At 34.7% G+C, this 19,224-nt stretch overlaps 1 protein-coding gene across 1 annotated transcript in view; it reads right to left on the bottom strand.

Annotated features, from left to right (window-relative positions):
* Window positions 1–19,224, bottom strand: part of ZNF804A (zinc finger protein 804A) — a gene marked incomplete at both ends in the record, with an annotated part of 221,478 nt that overhangs the window by 47,025 nt on the left and 155,229 nt on the right. The window contains one exon of the mRNA XM_084241295.1: window positions 637–780. Within this exon, the coding sequence (XP_084097421.1) occupies window positions 637–780 (144 nt within the window). The remainder of the gene's footprint in view (window positions 1–636; window positions 781–19,224) is intronic.

Here is a 19,224-nt window from a genome sequence, read left to right as displayed (position 1 = left end):
ATTAGCTAAACAACGTATAAATTTGCATTGATAAATGTAAAGCATATGAGAAAATGGAATCTGTATTATTAATTATCACATTTGATACTTAAACTCATCTTTAGAATGTTGAAAAAAGTCAATCTCAAATTTACAGTTGATAAAAAAATAAAATTAATATTAAAATAAGCTAAATTGTACATATATTAAGTACTTATTTAACCAATAATCTTGGATTATTTTTACCATAAAGATTATTTTTGTCATACCACTTTTTATGTTTTATGATAATTTAAGTGTGAAATGTTTTCTATAATGAACTATGAATAAATTCATTTATATCTGATGAATATTTTTAAAATAATACATTTGAAGATACTAAGAGTATCACTATCAATGGAATATAATTTTCAATTTGCTGCTAATCACTGAAAGGATACTAAATGGTAAATATTGGTGTTGGTTGTTTACTTCAGATTTACTTCGGAACTTTCAAATTTTTCTTTTGCTATGAGTAATTAATTATCATTCTAGAGTAACATCTTTGAACATTGTTTATCAAAGAAAAAATAAATTAAAAAAATCATATTTGTGCAGTCTACATAATTCAAATTCTTACAAAATTTCAGAAATATTTTTTGGACATTTCTTTCTTACCTGTTTGTGGGCATGATCATATGAATTTATGTGATTGTCAAACTCCTGATGCTTATAATACTGCTTATCACATAGTTCACAGTAAAAATTGGCCTTCAAATCTTCCAAAGCTTTAGCTATGGTGTTCTCTTTTTCAGCATAATCCTAAAAAAAGAAAATTTCAAGGAAGGAAGCAATTAGTTCTCCCATGAGTTTACTTTATTCTGACACTTGTCAACTTAGCATAATAATTAGTCAGCAGCAGAATATAACAGCAAAGAGAAAAATAAAGCAAATGCCAGGAAACCAAATTAGAAGAAATAATGAATTAAGGAAAACATTAGTAGGAAAAAAAAACAAAAAAATGATTGGGAGTGGGGAAACAGAAATATGGAGAAGGAAAAAAACAAACCATAGAAAGAAATAAAAGCTCTTGTTTGAAAAGATCTTGTACTATGTTAACATTAAAAAATGAAAACCATATTGCATTTTGATTAAACTGTTAATTTCTGGAAATGGTTTAGTGAACACAAAATTTCTAATTTCTAAACATCTAAAATATGTCCTGAAAGGAGAGGTCCATATTGGTGTACAAATATTCATCTTGTATTTTTGTTTCTTTGTTTCCTTAAATCTTTATATAGTAACTTATTCATCCCAACAACATTTCATTTGACTAATGTTTTCGTTTTGACTCGTATCAATTCAGGTTGAACTTTTAAAAATTCTCCACTCTTCAGAAAATGAGATTCTTTTCAGCAGGTTATTGGCCTAAACTGAAAAGGATTAAACTGTATAAACAGATTGCTTTCATCATGCTCAGAGTAAATAAAGATGCCTATATAATCAAACCCCTGAAAAGAAGAAAAATGTAGGCAGTTATTATTAGCTTTCATTTACAAAGCATAAAATAGCAAGATGTTTGACTGTGGCTTTTAGGTTTCTTAAATTTAAATCGACTTGCTATTTCATGCTTCCTTAAATGTTAAGATGAATACATTTTATATGCTGCAACATTGTTCAAATCTTTCACTGAAGTGCTGATATGTAGAAGACCTAAACTTCATTTTTTACCATTGAACTTACTGGTTTTAATTTGAATCGGTACATTTTCTCATACTGAAGTTTTACAATTCAATAAAACTACATATTCAGGTCTCTTATGTGCATACACAGGGTTGCAGAGATGGAATCACAAAGTCTTGTGTATGTAAATAGCAATTGTCTTCTGACTAAATACACACACTAGGAAGGATTCATAGTTTGAATGTAAAAAATTTAAAACAGTTTACTAATTGTAATTTGGGGCCTCCCTGGTGGCCGAGCGATTAAATCTCAGCACTATCACCCACTATGGCCTGAGTTTGATCCCTGGCCAGGGACCTAACCCACATATGGTGTAGCAGACTCTCCTGTCTCTCCCGCTGCTCCCCTTAGCAGTGTATTTCAGTTAAATCTGCCTGTTCTGTTCCCCACTCTGTTTCTGGTGAATCCTCTCACCTCTTCACCTCTGGTCTACACCCCAGTTCTTCTATGCAAAAGTAAATAATAAATAAATAATAAAGAGACCCATTGTTGTTTTATTAGTTTTAGCAATTGCACAGTAAGAGGTGATAAATTGCAAAAATAATTCAAATTTTTCATATAAAATTTATCAATTTTAATACTTACCACTTCTGAGAATATTTGTAAAATAATCTCTATTTTTCTTTTTGATTAATTTCAATTTAAAAGATTAGTTTTAAAAGATAACAATGTCAAATATAGTCTAATACATCTACCATACTGAATTCTGCAGACTTTAAAAGAACTGTGGTTTAGACACATTAAATAAAACAATAATACACTGTGATTCACAGTGAAAGTATGCAAAAAAGAGATAAAATTCTAATAGATATGATTTATATTATAATGGAACTAGTTTTTAGCTCAAAGTTGAATTAGCTCTCAAAACAATATTTTTAAAGAACAATTTCTTTGCAAACTAGTTGATTCTCCCCATTAATTATAATTATAGTTAAGCTATTTCCTCTATCGAAATACTTGGCTATTTCTTATTATGGTATCTTTTTTTTCTTCCTAATATTGATATTCTTCCAGAGAAAGAATATTTGCTCCCTACTTATTCTTTCCAAAAAAGTGGGGAAATATTGAGTAAAGCAAATTGAATTCTTAGGTAAATTTCATTGTTCAAAAAATTTACCCTTAGATTAGATCAGAAAAGAAAAAAAAAATCTAAAAACGATAGCTACTGTATTTACTCAGTGCTTGGTAGGGGTAAGTCACTGATTAAAAATTTGTATGTATTAAATAATTTAATCCTGATAAAAATAGAGATATATATTCTGGACATTTCTTTATTTTCCAGTTGAGAATACAAAAAAAAAAAAAACCCAGAAAGTCAAATAACTCTTTCAAAGATGGATAATGAATAAATACGCAGCTGATATTTGAATCCAAATAATCTGATTCATATAGAATTTCATTATGTTTAAATTTCATAACACATAAAATTAGAAAAGGCTGTGTAATGACTCAATATTTTACCATTCACCTTCAACTTGGGACTAACCTTGTTGCTGGTTATCCTAGCCTATTTATACTCAAATAATTTTTAAAGAAATTTCCAAGTTCATATAATGTTATCTGTAAATCTTTCAATATCTAGATCTAGATTAGGACTTTTATTAAACATCATCACAAAAGCAATACCAGACCCAAGCAAACTAAAACAATAAAGAAACCACAATTATTTCTTACTTTTATCAAATATCTAGTCACTGTGTTAAAATAGCTACAATTGTCTAATATTTTAAACTACTGTGTTCAAACAAATTCAAATAGTCCCCCTTAATCTGATATGTGTCTTAGCTCTTTATGTTATATGTCTTCCCACTCTTTATTTTACCCCTTCATGAAATGCATTTTTCAAAAAAGAATTTAAATTATACTTCACATTTTAAAGAATGTTTAGAACTGCAAAAAAGTGATAATAAACTTATATAATTGCCACAAATAAAATTATTAAAATTTGGATCCCCTTTGTTAGTATATGTGTGTCTTTGTCTATAATAGTAAAAGGAATATGCCTTGGCTGAAACTGAAGCTGCAATAGATTTCATACTAAGAAAGATTTCTGGACTAGACTCAAGTTGATATGAGCTATAGAAGGAGTCAGGCTTTATTCTTTTTTTTTTAAGATTTATTTATTTATGCATATAAGAATTGGGGTACAGGCCAGAGGTGTGGGGGTGAGAGGATTCACCAGAGACAGAGTGGGGAGCAGAACAGGCAGACTGAATGAAATGTACTGCTGAGGGGAGTCAGGAGAGGTCTGCTATGCCATGTGTGTAGCTCCCTGGCCAGGTATCGAACTCATCTGCAGTGGTGGCAGATAGCTTCACAGTGCTGGGTCTTAACTCCTTGCACCACCAGGCAGGTCCCCTGTCTGTCTTCTTGCAGACGTTAGTAGAATAGAAGGACTGGTTATTGTATGGGTCATATATATGCCCACACATATGTATTATCACTGTTACACTTGTACAATGCCTGAGACAAAAGAAACTGTCTTCAGGTTGATATGCCCAAATGTTCCATGGCTCCTTTTCCCTTTCATTGTGGTTGATATTGTTGAAAGAAGCTTTGACTGAGATTATATTTATACAGGAATAATACATGCTTAACACAGTCATCTCACTGAACAAGGTAAAAAATAACGCATTTGAATAAATCCAAAAGGAGCACAGGTGGTCATTTAAACTAAACCTCAACTCCCCCCATTTCTGGAAGACACATTGTTTCCAACTATGTCCACATCTTCTCCAATGTCTCACTGAATGATGGTGACAGAAAGAGGCATGAGTTTCTTCTATATAGTCAGTTCATCCACTCCCATTACATTTTATACATAGCTTAAAAAAAAGTAAAGGTTGAATCCTTACTTTCAGGAAAGCAGCACATAATTCCAAAGGTATAAAGTCAAGAAACTTTTAACATGCAACCTTAGTGACTATGCAGCACAGTACTTCCCACAGATCAGCAACCTGAAACAGAGATGTTAATGGTTTGCACATGGTCCCAGGGCCATTCTATCCACTCATTAATGAAAAAATGAATAGGGCAAAAGCAGGACTTTGAAAGCAGACAACTTTCTTTTCCAAAGTGATGCAATTTGTGGTGACTTTGACATAACATATAGTGTTGAGTGATATTCAGCCTCTTTTAAAAAGTGCCCATAAATTCGTTCACTCAAGGAAAGTTACCTGAGGGATGTGAACTCGATGAGGGTAGGGATTTGTTCCTGTTTTGTTTACTGCTATATCTACAGAGCTTCTAATAGAGACCATTTTTTTTTTTAAGATTTATTTATTTATTTATTTATTTATTTATTTATTTATTTATTTATACATACAAGAACCGGGGTACAGGCCAGATGCGCGGGAGGGTGAGAGGATTCATCAGAGACAGAGTGGGGAACAGAACAGGCAGATGGACCGAAATACACTGCTGAGGGGAGCAGCGGGTGAGGCAGGTAGGTCTGCCATGCCATGTGGGTTTCTCCGTGGCCGGTGGGGATCGAACCAGCGCTGCAGAGGTTGCGGACAGCTTCGCAGCACTGTGCTCAACCGCCTGCACCACCAGGGGAGGCCCTAGAGTCCAATTTTTAACAGAGTTCAGCATTGGCAGACACAACAAATAATAATTTAAAAAGAATATTTGCACTACTCTTTTTATTTTGCACATGTGTAAAAAGCAAATGACAGAAACTAGCAGCACAAGATATACAGTATTATTAAAATAGGGTGCTGATGCTATGGTACCTACTCATTTCAGAAAGACCTTTAAAACTAATTCTAAGTTATGCGATATACAAATTATCATTGTTAAGTAGTAATCATCTCTTAATATTTCTACCAGAAACACTCCATAAGGTAGCTAAAATTTCAATGACATACATAGATTGGGCCCTTATAATATATAAGAATTTTCACTGATGAAAGAGAATATTTGTATGTAATTAGCACTTAAAATACTTTGGAAAACTGATCTCTGATTACTCTATCAATAGTGATGTGATTTACAGGCATGAATGATATATTTTATTCTAGATTCTTTAAAGAGAAGAAGCAAAAAAAAGCTCTTGGCTAAATTTTGGTTGTAATGAAAAGAATAATCATGGAAAAGCTTATCCAGATAGTTATCAAGAGTATCCAGATAGTTGTTACTTCATTTGGAAATCCCTAGACTACACATCCTATACAATATAGAATACACATCCTGTTAAATACTACACAGCTTCTGGGGCCTTGTCTCTGTTCACTCATTACTTACATATTGGCACTTAGAGAGTGTTCAGCACCATCATGAAGGCACAGTGGACTGCATTTTGCCCCAGCCTGTGTCAAGAACATTCCTGAGAAACAATTCTAATATTCCAGAGAGTCTCTGTGAGATAGAGCACTGGTTGTTTATAGTAGTACCAAACAGCATATCCTTATATTAATTTTCCTTAATTGCCTGTTTGATTTTTCTAGAACTTCATTTCCTCTTCTTGGGATTACTTCCCCAATAAACTGTCTACATAAACATATTTGTTCTGGGCTTGACTTTCAAAAAGAACTGGACTAAGTTTATAAGGTGTTTTTTTTTTTCATTTTATCTATAAATGTCATATTGACAAGATACTTTTGCTAGAATAATTTTTTAAAAAAAATTATTTATTTTTATACAAGAACTGGGGTATAGGCCACAGGTGCAGGAGGGTGAGAGGGGTCACCAGAGAGAGAGCACAGGGAGCAGAACAGGCAGACTGACTGAAATACACTGCTGAGGGAGCAGTGGGCAAGACAGGAGAGGTCTTCTGTGCCATGTGGGTATCTCCTTAGCCAACTGGGAATTGAACCAATGCTGCAGAGGCTGCAGACAGCTTCACAGTGCTGCACTCAACCTGCTGTGCCACCGGGAAGGCCCTACTAGAATAATTTAAGAGAATATCATTATTCAGTTCAAAAGACTCCAATAGTCTCTATCACTGATACAATATATATATATATATTTACAATAACCTACAAGTTCTACTCTGCCTGTGTCCTGGCCACATCTCTGTCTTCATTCTCTGTCATTCTGTATCTCATCCTGCTTTAGCCACCTTTATTTCCTTCACATTTCTGAAACGTTCTTAACTATATGCTCACATTGACACTTGGACTTGTTATTTATTCTCGATGGAATGTTCTTACACCAGATGTTTGCACCAAATTCTCATTTACTTCTAGCAGGTCTCTGCTAAAATTTTATTTCCTCAAAGATGACTTCCCCTATCATCCTTCCAGAAGAGAAACACTTTCCCCCCTCTTTTATATCTTCCTTTTTAATGTAAAAATGAGAAAGTTTATTCAGGAATAAAACAGTTATAGAACACCTTTGGGCACCAGAGCCTGAAGTTATATTAATAATAAGGGAGAGAGAGAGTACAAAAGAAGGCATGTGGAAAAAACTGACATTAGCCTTTTTCTGGTTTAAATCCTTTCTCTACTAGAAAAGAGGCCAACCATTTCAGGGTGATGAAAGACTGTGCTATTGTCTCAAAATACATATTATTTTATGCTTAAAGGCCAGTTTCTTTTATTTCAAGGACTGAAGAATAGATAACAGGATGATTTTTGAGGACTATAGAAGAGACAACTAAGGGTTGAGTCAGAAAATCACAATTTCATCAAAAATCATAGATGTATTGAACAGGATTGTAATTAAAGTTGTACACTTAAATGTAAGTTTTTTAAAATGTAAACAAATCTATACAACCTATCAAATGTAAAGGCACATACTGAATACTGAAAACAATGTGTACTATTATATCTTTGTGGGTAGCTTTGTTAAGCTAAACCAACTACAACCCAATAGCAAGGATGAAGTATGCCTTAAAGTGCACATATATGAGAATTGGAACAAATAAAGTTGTCTTTCAAAATTGATCATTTCTGGGCCTCCCTGGTGGCACAAGGGGTTAAGATACAACCTATGAAGCTGTGTGCAGCCTCTGCAACATGAGTTCGATCCCTGCTGGCTAGGGAGCAACCTACATGGTACAGTAGACCTCTCCTGACTTGCCTGCTGCTCTCCTCAGCAGTGTATGTTGGTCAATCCACCTGTTCCGTTTCCCACTCTGTCTCTGGTGAATCCTCTCACATCCCACACCTCTGGCCTGTACCCCAGCTCTTGTATGCATAAATAAATCTTTAAAAAAATTGATCATTTCTTTCAGAACTTCAAGGCACAAGAGGACTTATAAAAATGGTTTTTATTTATTTCTACCCTGTGATTATTTAATTGGCAACCACTGGAGGAACAGTATGATCGCTAAACTAAAAACAAGTTCATGTAAAATAAAGATGAACCCAGGAATCTCAGCAGTCAGAATATAGTCTTACCCATCTTACTTGGCTATACAAAGCATTAAGACAATATTCTGTTTTGTTTATCATCCATTGATCCTACAGAAGGCCTTGCCTAAGACTAGTACTTGTTAGACCTTCTGGATAATTTAAAATAGTGTTTAGTACAACTCAAGAAGGTACCAGAAAATAGAGTTATACTTTTCCCTTCATGCTTGGAAAGATCTCAGGGTAGGAGGTATTAATAGTTGACTAAAATTTAGTATCACTCTGCATAAGCAAGATTGTGGGAAGTCTTATTTTCAAGGCAAACCAGAAAAAGTATACAAGGTTTTCTGAAACAATGTTCATTAAGTTATAGTATATCTAGTTCAATACCATGAATGGTATTAATTTAGGGTACTTGTTTCAGCTTAGAACTCTCTTAAACTTATTGGCAGTAGCTATTTTCTCTGAAAGGCAGAAGAAAAGACATAAACATCTGATGCTTATTTGCTAATGTCTCAGCTGTGATCTAGATTGATACAGAGCAACCTATTATGTTGTCTCACTGGTTATGCTCTCTTGGATTCCTCTAGAATAGACATTGAGACAGGAACTGAGTTTAAGTGACTTCTTTGAGATTTCAGGAAACACTAGTAGGATTGTGAAAAAGTGAGAGAAAATATGAAATTGAGGGCCTCCCCGGTGGCGCAGTGGTTGAGCGCTGGGTTGCGAAGCTGCCCGCCACCTCTATAGCGGGGGTTCGATCCCCGGCTGCTCCCCGGCCACCGGAGGAGGGTCCCACATGGCGCACAGACCTCTCCTGCCGCCCGCTACTCCCCTCAGCAGTGTACTTTGGTCCTTCTGCCTGCTCTGCTCCCCGCTCTTGGTCTGGTGAATTCTCTCACCCTCCCGCGCTTCTGACTGTACCCAGTGCATGTATAAACAAAACAAACAAACAAATAAATAAATAAATGAAAAACATGCCTCTATAAAAAAAATTTAAAAAAAATATGAAATTGATAAAGATTTCTGGTTTCAGCTCTGACATGTTCAGAACTTGAATTTGAAAGTCACCACTCCTGCCCTTATAATAACAATCTATGAAAAATCAGTCAGTTCTTTATTAGGCAATTGCACAACCCAACAGTTACCTTTAAGCACTGGTTGATTTATGTTTGCAAAGGGTATTTACACCTAGTTCAAGGTCTTTGATACCTAGAAAAGTTCTTAGGAAATGAGGTCAGGTACTAGCAATCTAAAGTTTGAACAATGTATGAAAATGGTAACCACTGATGAGTTATGAATGGGGCCACAAAAACCTGCTAAACTGATTGAGCCCATAGCAAGTTCTGGGAAGTGAGGTCAAAGCATAAACTCACTAATATATTTTGTAAATTCTGAGAGGTTCCCTTAGAAAATTTGCTAAAACATCCCTACCACAATTAGGGTATTTGCTCTCCTGGGTCATCTTCCTCAACAAGAAACCATAAATACACACACACACTATACTATAGTAGTAAGTCAGTAAATTTATTATATTAAAGATGTTACAGTAAATAGTATATTAGCATCTATAATGTATACTAATAGACATATATAAATATACTAATACATATCAATGTAAATATATAAGTACAGATTACATACTATAATATAAATATACTAACATATTGATATATACTAATATAATATGTAAGTCTAAATGTTGAAATATACATTGACACTGTCAGTTTTACATGAAGTATGGCTCAGTGGAGAGAAGAAATGATGCACTGAGAGTTATAAATATTTCCCCCTTATTATCAGTAAAACCTAGTTTCAGTGTAAAACAAAGTCATTCATTCAACAATAACTTATGGAGTGTCTAAAAGTGATATGCACATCCCACAGGCACAAATATGTATAATACAATCTGTTTTCTATTAGCATCATTATGTTGGAGATGCAAACATATGTTCACTATGGTATATATAAGTGTTATAACTTAGCTTTCTAAGAAAACTATGATGGGAGCACAATGACAGGCAAAATCTTCCTGTTGAGAGAGTCACTAGAATCTTTCAAAATAATGCCTAATCCATTGAAAACTGAATATGTCTCAGTTCATAAATGAGGAGAACAGTGAATATTATATTCTAGAGGAAGCAATTATATATAGAACAAATACTAAACTTCTGAGATTTTTTTAAGTATTTGCTGTGGAAAATTTGGTGCATGTGCCACAGTACCAAAGGAATTATCATTGGTGACAAAAGTGGAAGATGAGGCAGAGGTCAGATTATGAAGATACTTCTATGTGAGCTAAGATGTTTGAATTTCTATAAAGGCTGATGGGGAATTCAATATAGAATTTTAAGCAAGAAAGAAAGCTGGTGGATTTGTACTAGGAAGCAACGAGGATAGAGTATAAATAGGCATGGAGTTAAGACTGGAAGCAAAGCATGAGATACCATCTTACACCAGTGAGAATGGCACATATTAAAAAAACTAGCAACAACAAATGTTGGCGAGGGTGTGGAGAAAAAGGAACTCTTCTGCACTGTTGGTGGGAGTGCAAACTGGTCCAACCACTGTGGAAAGCTGTGTGGAGATTTCTGGACCTACTAAACATAGAGCTTCCATTTGATCCAGCAATTCCACTCCTAGGTATTTACCCAAAGGACACAGAAACATCAATTCCAAAGAACACCTGCACCCCTATGTTTATAGCAGCACTGTTTACAATAGCTAAGCTTTGGAAACAACCCAAATGCCCCAAAATAGATGACTGGATCAAGAAGATGTGGTACATATATACCATGGAATATTACTCAGCATTCAAAAAAGATAAACACATGCAATTTGCTGCAACATGGATGGCGCTGGAAGGGATCATGCTCAGCGAAATAAGCCAAAAAGAAAAAGAAAAATACCGGATGGTCTCACTCATAGCAGGAATCTAGAAAACTTAAATAAGGGACCAGGAAAATGAATATAAGAAAGTGAAAATCAAAATCAACAAAAAAACTATGAACCAGAGACACTTTTAGGGGGGCGGGGGCGGGAGGGGAGGGATTGGGGTCAGAATGGGGGGCTGCAATTGTATGGGGAATATAACAATAAAATTTATAAAAAAAAAAAAATAGAAAATACCACCAGCAAAAAAAAAAAAAAAAGACTGGAAGCAGAGGGCCTCCCCGGTGGGCCAACAGTTGAGCACTGGGTTGCGAAGCTGCCTGCAGCCTCTGCAGCGCCGATTTGATCCCTGGCCACTGGCGAGGGTCCCACATGGCCGCAGACCTCTCCTGCTACCCACTGCTCCCCTCCGCAGTGTACTTGGTCTGTCTGCCTGATCTGCTCTCTGCTCCGGCTCTGGTGAATTCTCTCAATCTTCGGCGCTTCTGACTGTACCCAGTGCTTGTATGAATAAATAAAGTAAATATTTTTTTAAAAATTGCGCTTATTAAAGGAAAAAAGACTGGAAGCAGAAAACTAGGAGAACAATATTTTCCAGGTGGAAAACAAGTAAAATATTTAATAAGAAGAGCATCAACAAGGGCAGAGAAGGTGGAAAATGAGTAGAAGCCTTAAGAGTACCATAGGAGATATTGACCAATATAGTGAATGATACAGAAGAGAATGATTCCAACTGAGTGATGGACAGTAAGCAAATTCTTTCACAATGATAAGTAATTGGGAGGTTTAAAAAAAAAGTGCTTATTCTATCTTTAAAAGAAAAATATATTAATTATTTATTCCGGTGGTATGTACATTGTTGAATCTATGGAATTGTCCTTAAGTGTAACTTTAACAAGATAAATTTCCCAGAACTTAGATCTGAATTCTTTTTTTAAGATTTATTTATTTATTTATACAAGCACTGGGTACAGTCAGAAGCGCGGGAGGGTGAAAGAATTCACCAGAGCCAGAGTGGGGAACAGAACAGGCAGACTGACAAAGAAATACACTGCTGAGGGGAGCAGCGGGGGGGGGGGGGGACAGGAGAGTTCTGTTGTGCCATGTGGGACCCTCGCTGGTGGCCAGGGATTGAACCGGCGCTGCAGAGGCTGCGGGTAGCTTCACAGCCCAGAGAGGACCTAGATCTGAATTCTTTCTGATCTTTTAGAAAGATTTTCTGACTTTTACACAGTTTTTTTTTCCATTGTAATGTTTTCTTAAAAAATCAGTACTTATTCTTTGTTTCCATTGTTAGATATTTTAAACAGCATAGTAGTTTCAGAACAACTACTTTACTAAAAAGTTCAGAACTAGTTTCTATATTATGTGATAATAAAATTGAAAGGAGAGACTAAACATTTAATATGTCTTAAGTATCCTGAAGTTGTACCCATTTAATGAAGGTATTTTCGCTCTAAAGACAGAGCTGATGATTTTCTCTCTACTTACTAAAACTGGGGTTGTCTATATCCAATAGCAACAAAAGCTACTTTAGGCCAAGTTAGTTTTATGTATTCATTTGGATTATATAAGAAATTTGTATATTTTCTAATAGCCTTTTGGAAAGGAAATATGTAAGAAGATTTGCATATTTAATACAAGATACTAAGAAAGATGGTCATATGAAAAAAGAGCAGATAAGAAAGTTTAAGAGTGTGTGTATGTGTATATGTATGTGTATATACACATATTGCAGATTTCAAAAAAGTGGAAAATGGATTCCTAATTAATTTTAGAGTAGTTCTACTTCCTACTTCCTGAAGTAGAACTCATAGACTTCTTTCTTTTCATTTCCTGACTACAAAATGAAACTGTCTTGCTGAGAACAAAATAAGGTGAAATAATAGTTCTCAAAACTTTTAGCTTTATGCGTTTTTAGAAAATATTTTCTCAAAAAGCAAGCATGACACTGTAGGTGTCACATTATAGGGGTTCCCCAGATGCCTTGCAAAGGTTATAATGTAACCAGAGCTTCCATAATAGGAGAAACACTATATGGAGACCTGCTGTCCCTCCCATTAGTGCCAGCAGGCTCTGCCCCTGTGGTTAATTCTGCTTTGTCTTGAATTCTAAATGGGAGTGATAGTCTGTGCATTTGATACATTGTTAGCACAGCAGGGGAAGCCCATTTGGATATAATCATATGTTTCAGATATCTAAAAGAAAAGGTATATTTTTGCAAAGAGAAGCATTTTTACTTGAAAAACTTACAAGTAGAATTTGGGTGGAAAAGACCCAATGAGTAATGAAAGGACATTAATAACTGATTGTCACAAATGACACTACACTACCATGAAATGGTCTCAGTCTTGACAACATCAATACTCAGGTGAATATTATTAGCCCCATTTTATAGATGAGGAAAGCAAGAAGAGAACAGTTTGGCTGGAGACCTTATAGCTGTAATAGTGAATCTGACTTTTAGTTAGTCTTGCTGAACTACCATTATCCTTCTAATACTGACATTGCTCCCTCATAGGAGGAATGAGTAGTGATCTAGAAGAATTTACACATCAAAAAAGGTGTATGTGGAGGTCTATTGGTGTCCTGGTGGTGGCTGTGGTGTGGTAACATATACATGAAGAAATGGGAGTCTGTATTTCTTAATCATATACAGTGCTGTAAACTGATATAACCATAATGAAGGAAAACGAGTTATAAAAAGATTAATGAAACAGATATTAAAAGAAATTAAAACTTAAAATTAACATGAAAAGAATAAAATATCCCTTTTTGAAAAGATACACTTAATTAAAGTTTGAACATTTTGATAATGCGAAGTACTTAATCTTGTCTTTGATTTAAATGTCAGCCAGTATATTTTTGGAAGATGTCCTTTTCAATAGTAACATTTATATAAGGCTATACAAATGTTCCAATAAAACTACACTAAGCTTAAGCAGTAGATCATTGATATGGTTTTACCTAGTCATTGTAAATTGTTAAAATTCATTCTTGGATATAATGTATCTTCAATTGTATGGTATCAATTAAATAATGAAAATATTGTGAAAACATTTATGAAATTTAGCTATACACCAGCCAATATGTAGTAAGATTGTGATATTTTAAATGTGGTATTAGAATTCTGGTCAGTAAAAGAACAAACAGTATATATTTAGAAGATACTTCTGTGTATTCTCTGTGGGGAAAGCATAAGTCTTCTACCACCATCCCCTTTCCTTGCATTCTTACTTTGGGCTAGGATAAGGAAAAGTGAGGAATCAATTGCTCAGTCCATCTAAAGAGGTTAAGAAATCTCACATTTCTCTAACTCTTGAAAAGAAAACAGATTGGGATAAACAGGGAAAATTTCATGAAAGATGGGGTATAAATTCCACAAAGAAGTTTAGATCGTTTGAGTATTGTAGATCTTTAGAACTTAGATTGTCAGATCCCACCAGCAGGGTTCAAACAGAAAAGATGTACAGAGAGAAAATCACTCAGATAAAGATAACTGAAAACTATTTATGAAAGGGAAAAATTCATATTATATTTTCAGTTGTTATTTGTAGAATTGCATTGAATCTTCTCTTGATTTTCCTCCATTTTTATAAAATTCAGTTGGGAATATAGTCCAGAAATGGTGGAATTTCAGGGGTGAAGCCAAACAGTAGATAACTATGGTCTCTATTTGTATAGAAAGAAGGTCAGAAAAGAAGTGAGCTGTTAGATGTTAGGAAAATAGCTGAGAATGTTAATTCAGAAGACAGGAAGCAGAATATAATATAGCTGCCTAAAAAAAAAAATCCCTCTATAAGATAGTATATATGAGTGGTGTGTGTATGTCTTTAGGGGGGAGAAATTTGTTGGGTTTCTTGCCACATAAGGAAGTAAAGAATTTTGTTTTAATTTTTACTGAAATAGTTCTTCTGTGAACTGGAGTACATAAGGGACACACAGAAAATGATACTTGAATTACAAATGATGATTTTAATTTACATTATTAATTTTAACAAGTTTTAAATGTTATTCCTGAGAATTAGAAGCAAAAGTTTGATTTTAAATTAATTTATGCAGAGACTAACAGGAAATAGTTGAAACTTGAGCCTTGTGTAATCTTATCAGTTTCATATAACATAGCTTCATTCACAGATAAACAAACAGGTTTAAATAGGTTTACCCAGTAAGTGTACCTAATATTGTGAAGATTCTTATTAGGGCCATTAGAAGCTGTGTAGGCAGGTGTAGATATGAGCTCTTCAGATTCTCAAGTCTGAATTGATGGGGTTGGTTAGAGTTCTTCATACTCTTTCTTTTCTTTTTCTTTCTTTCTTTTTTTTTTATAGAGGCATGTTTTATTTATTTGTTTGTTTGTTTGTTTATACATGCACTGGGTATGGGTACAGTCAGAAGCGTAGGAGGGTGAGAGAATTCACCAGAGCCAGAGCGGGGAACAGAGCAGGCAGAAGGACCAAAGCACACTGCTGAGGGGAGCAGCGGGCGGCAGGAGAGGTCTGCGCGCCATGTGGGACCCTCCTCTGGTGGGCGGGGAGCAGCCGGGGATCTAACTGGCGCTGCAGAGGCTGGGGGCAGCTTCGCAACCCAGCGCTCAACCACTGTGCCACCAGGGAGGCCCCTCTAAGTTTTCTTTTAAACAAATAATTCAGGTTGGATCATTCTCAAATAGATTTCATTGAGAACTAGTGAAGGATAATTATTACAAGATGGAAAACCCCCAAATTCTCCAAATTTCACAAAGTAAAGTTTTCATTTTTTCTATTTTTTGCTCTAGAATTGTTTGTATGTATTGACTATCCTAGAGAATACATATTGCTTAATGTTACAAATTCATTATTTCAGCACTAATGTCTTCATACTTTTAAAGTGTATATTTAACTTCAGTCATTGCAATCTTTCTTTTAATTCTGCCAAAATTATTTTATATAGTCACCTTGGAAAGATGAGTCAAGCTATTTCCAGCTTCTCTGTTCTAAGTCAGCTATGAATAATTATTTTTAAAAATACAGTAATTTCCACTATGGATTAATATTTTTACTTAAGAAAATATATTTTAAATTACTAACAATGTGAAAATACATAACAGCATGGAGGTCCATATTTAAAATTATGTATCATTAATAATTCATTTTAAAGTAATGATTTTATAGCCCAATGGGATAAATTACTATGTAGCTACTAAAATGATAATGCACACTTACTTACTGGAATTTATAAATATAGCATCACTTCATTTATTAAAGTGACATACTTATGTGAATAGATGCCCAAAACAATTTGGTTATAGTGTTAATTTGTGTTTTAGAGTGGTGGTAGTTTAAATTAGGTTTACATTGCTCTTAGTCTTTTAAAATATTACTTAAATTATTAGATGAATACTAAAGTTATTAGGTGAACATGTATATTTAAAAATATGAGAATGCTAGTTTAAATAATAAGATACATCTTTTTTAAAATAAATTTTATTTTTATATTCCCCATACAATTGCAATCCCCTTATTTTGACCCCAATCCTTCCCCTCCCCGTCCCCCACCCCCCCTAGAGTATCTCTGGTTCATAGTTTTTTGTTGGTTTTGATTTTCACTTTCTTATAGTGATTCATTTTCCTGGTCCCTCCCTTATTTAAGTTTTCTAGATTCCTGCTATGAGCGAGACCATCTGGTATTTTTCTTTTTCTTTCTGGCTTATTTCGCTGAGCATGATCCCTTCCAGCGCCATCCATGTTGCTGCAAATTGCATGTGTTTATCTTTTTTGAATGCTGAGTAACATTCCATGGTGTATATGTACCACATCTTCTTGATCCAGTCATTTTTTGGGCATTTGGGTTGTTTCCAAAGCTTAGCTATTGTAAACAATGCTGCTATGAAAAAAGGGGTGCAGGTGCTCTTTGGAATTGATGTTTCTGTGTCCTTTGAGTAAATACCTAGGAGTGGAATTGCTGGATCATATGGAAGCTCTATGTTTAGTAGGTCCAGAAATCTCCACACAGCTCTCTATAGTGGTTGGACCAGTTTGTACTCCCACCAACAGTGCAGGAGAGTTCCTTTTTCTTCACATCCTCGTTAACATTTGTTGTTGCTAGTTTTTTTAATATGTGCCATTCTCACTGGTGTAAGATGGTATCTCATGGTAATATGGTATTTCAATGACCCATAATGCTCTCAATATTATAAGAACTAGGGAAGGAAATGGTCATGTAACCAATATATAACGTTTAGCCTCATTGGATTAATCACATTATTGCTTAAAGATTTATAATTGAATTTTCTAACATAGGAAAGAATAAAACAAAGCAGTGTTTTCTATATTTTCATTACTTACAAAGGTAATATGAATTCATTTTAAGAAGAGTTAGTTAATATTAAATTGCTTCTGGAATAGAGTTAATGTCTCTGTTTTTATAAATATATCCCAGACTGCCACTCTTTTTTTTTTTTAAGATTTATTTTATATATACAAGATCTGGGGGATGGGCCAGAGAAGTGAGAGGGTGAGAGGATTCACCAGAAACAGAGCGGGGAGCAGAACAGGCAGACAGACTGAAAGCACTGCTGAGGGGAGCAGTGGGCAAGACAGGAGAGGTCTGCTGCGCCATGTGGGATTCTCCCTGACCAGCCAGGAATCGAACTAGGCTGTGGAGGCTGTGGACAGCTTCACAGTGCTGCGCTCAACCTGCTGCGCCACGGGAGAGGCCCCAGACTATTTTTTATGACTGTATTTTGATAAAGATCTGTAGGGTTCATATTTGCATTTGGAAAACCATTTAATGAGGCATACATATACAAAATATCAAGATATTATTAGTTATGTTTGATGAGAATACAAACTTTTAATGCCTTACTTATTCTGGTGTGTCCAACTTTCTATATAACTTTGTGTAAGACAAAAATCAATTAGCAAAATAGAGAAATTTTCTGGAGAGATCTGTAGAATAAATGGTAGCAATGATAATAATAGTAGTGAATGTTTATATAGCACTTACTGCATGTCAGAGCTCCTCAAATGTAATCCATCATGTAATTCTCATAACAGCTTATGTGTCTCCTCCTATTATTATTGCCAATCTACAGATGAGGTCACTGGGTACATCACTGCATACATAGATTTTAGTTTGCCCAAGGTCATACAGACAGTGGGTAATAGAATCTGGTTTTGAACAGACAGTCTGACTATAATGCAATACTATAATGATGGAAGGTGATGGCAAGTTATGATAATAAAATGAACACAATTCATAAATACCCAAATTTCTATACTCTAGACCAAAAAAATGGTATCATGAGTACAATGACAACACTACTTTTCTGTCTTAAACTCCTGCCTTCTAATTTAGTAGGTTCAACTTCCTGCAAATAACCCCTATAGAGAATGTTGTTTGGAAATGTATGTTTATTTTCTCAGCTACTAGTTTTTACCTCTAGAAAAGTCTGCTGCCAGTACTCTGTCTACTGAGCATTGTGATCAGCTCTTCTGCTGTTCCTTTAGGATGAGTTCCCAAAGGCCCTGTTGATCATTCTCAGCTGAGTACCTCCCTTAATGATTGAAACCACTGTGGAGGCTTCTGCTGGTGTGAGTGAGAGCAAAGACAAATGAACCAGACACACCATAAATGTAGAAATGCTTTTATGTCTATGAGGTGTGCATAGTAAGCTTTCAAATGTAGCCATTTTTAAAAATGCAGAGTAAAAGTCAATTAAAATTAAGTATTGATAAGCAAATACTAAATGAAAAGCATAAAACTAATACTTCAGACCATTTGGTTTTTCTAATTTAGAACTTTTTAGGTTAAATCTTTCTGTAGATATTGCTATTATTCTTTCTGTACCTTTAGAACAAATAACAAATTATATCTTTAATTGCATCAGTATGTACCACAATTGATACTTTTTCTTTTAAAATATCAAAACATAGGTGAAAAATCAGAAAAAAAAGAAAATTACATATATGTGATAACTGTATTCAATATTAAAAAATGTGAACCCAATGCTATTTCTAAAAGAAAACAATCATACTTGAATTAAGAACCATGAAAAACATTAAAATATGTCAACTAAGACTAGAGAACACACTAAAATTTTGAGTCTAAATAAGGTAATGCTTTACTTCAAAGCTACAGTATGCAGGGCACAGAGTGACCAGTCAGTTCTGTGCTTGAACTACTGATTACCAAACACTGTACTAGATTCTGGCTTCACAAAGAAGAATAAGTAGGGTTTCTGGAATAGAATATAAGACTTAGAGAGATAGTCACATAAATAGATGTTTTCAACCTAGTAATGTAAGCGCTATGGCAAAGATTTCACAGGATTCTTTGAAGCTTTTAGGGGTCA

Source organism: Talpa europaea, assembly GCF_964194135.1.
Source record: "Talpa europaea genome assembly, chromosome: 1".
Classification (NCBI taxonomy): Eukaryota; Metazoa; Chordata; class Mammalia; order Eulipotyphla; family Talpidae; genus Talpa; species Talpa europaea.
This window is presented reverse-complemented; position numbering and strand designations above follow the sequence as displayed.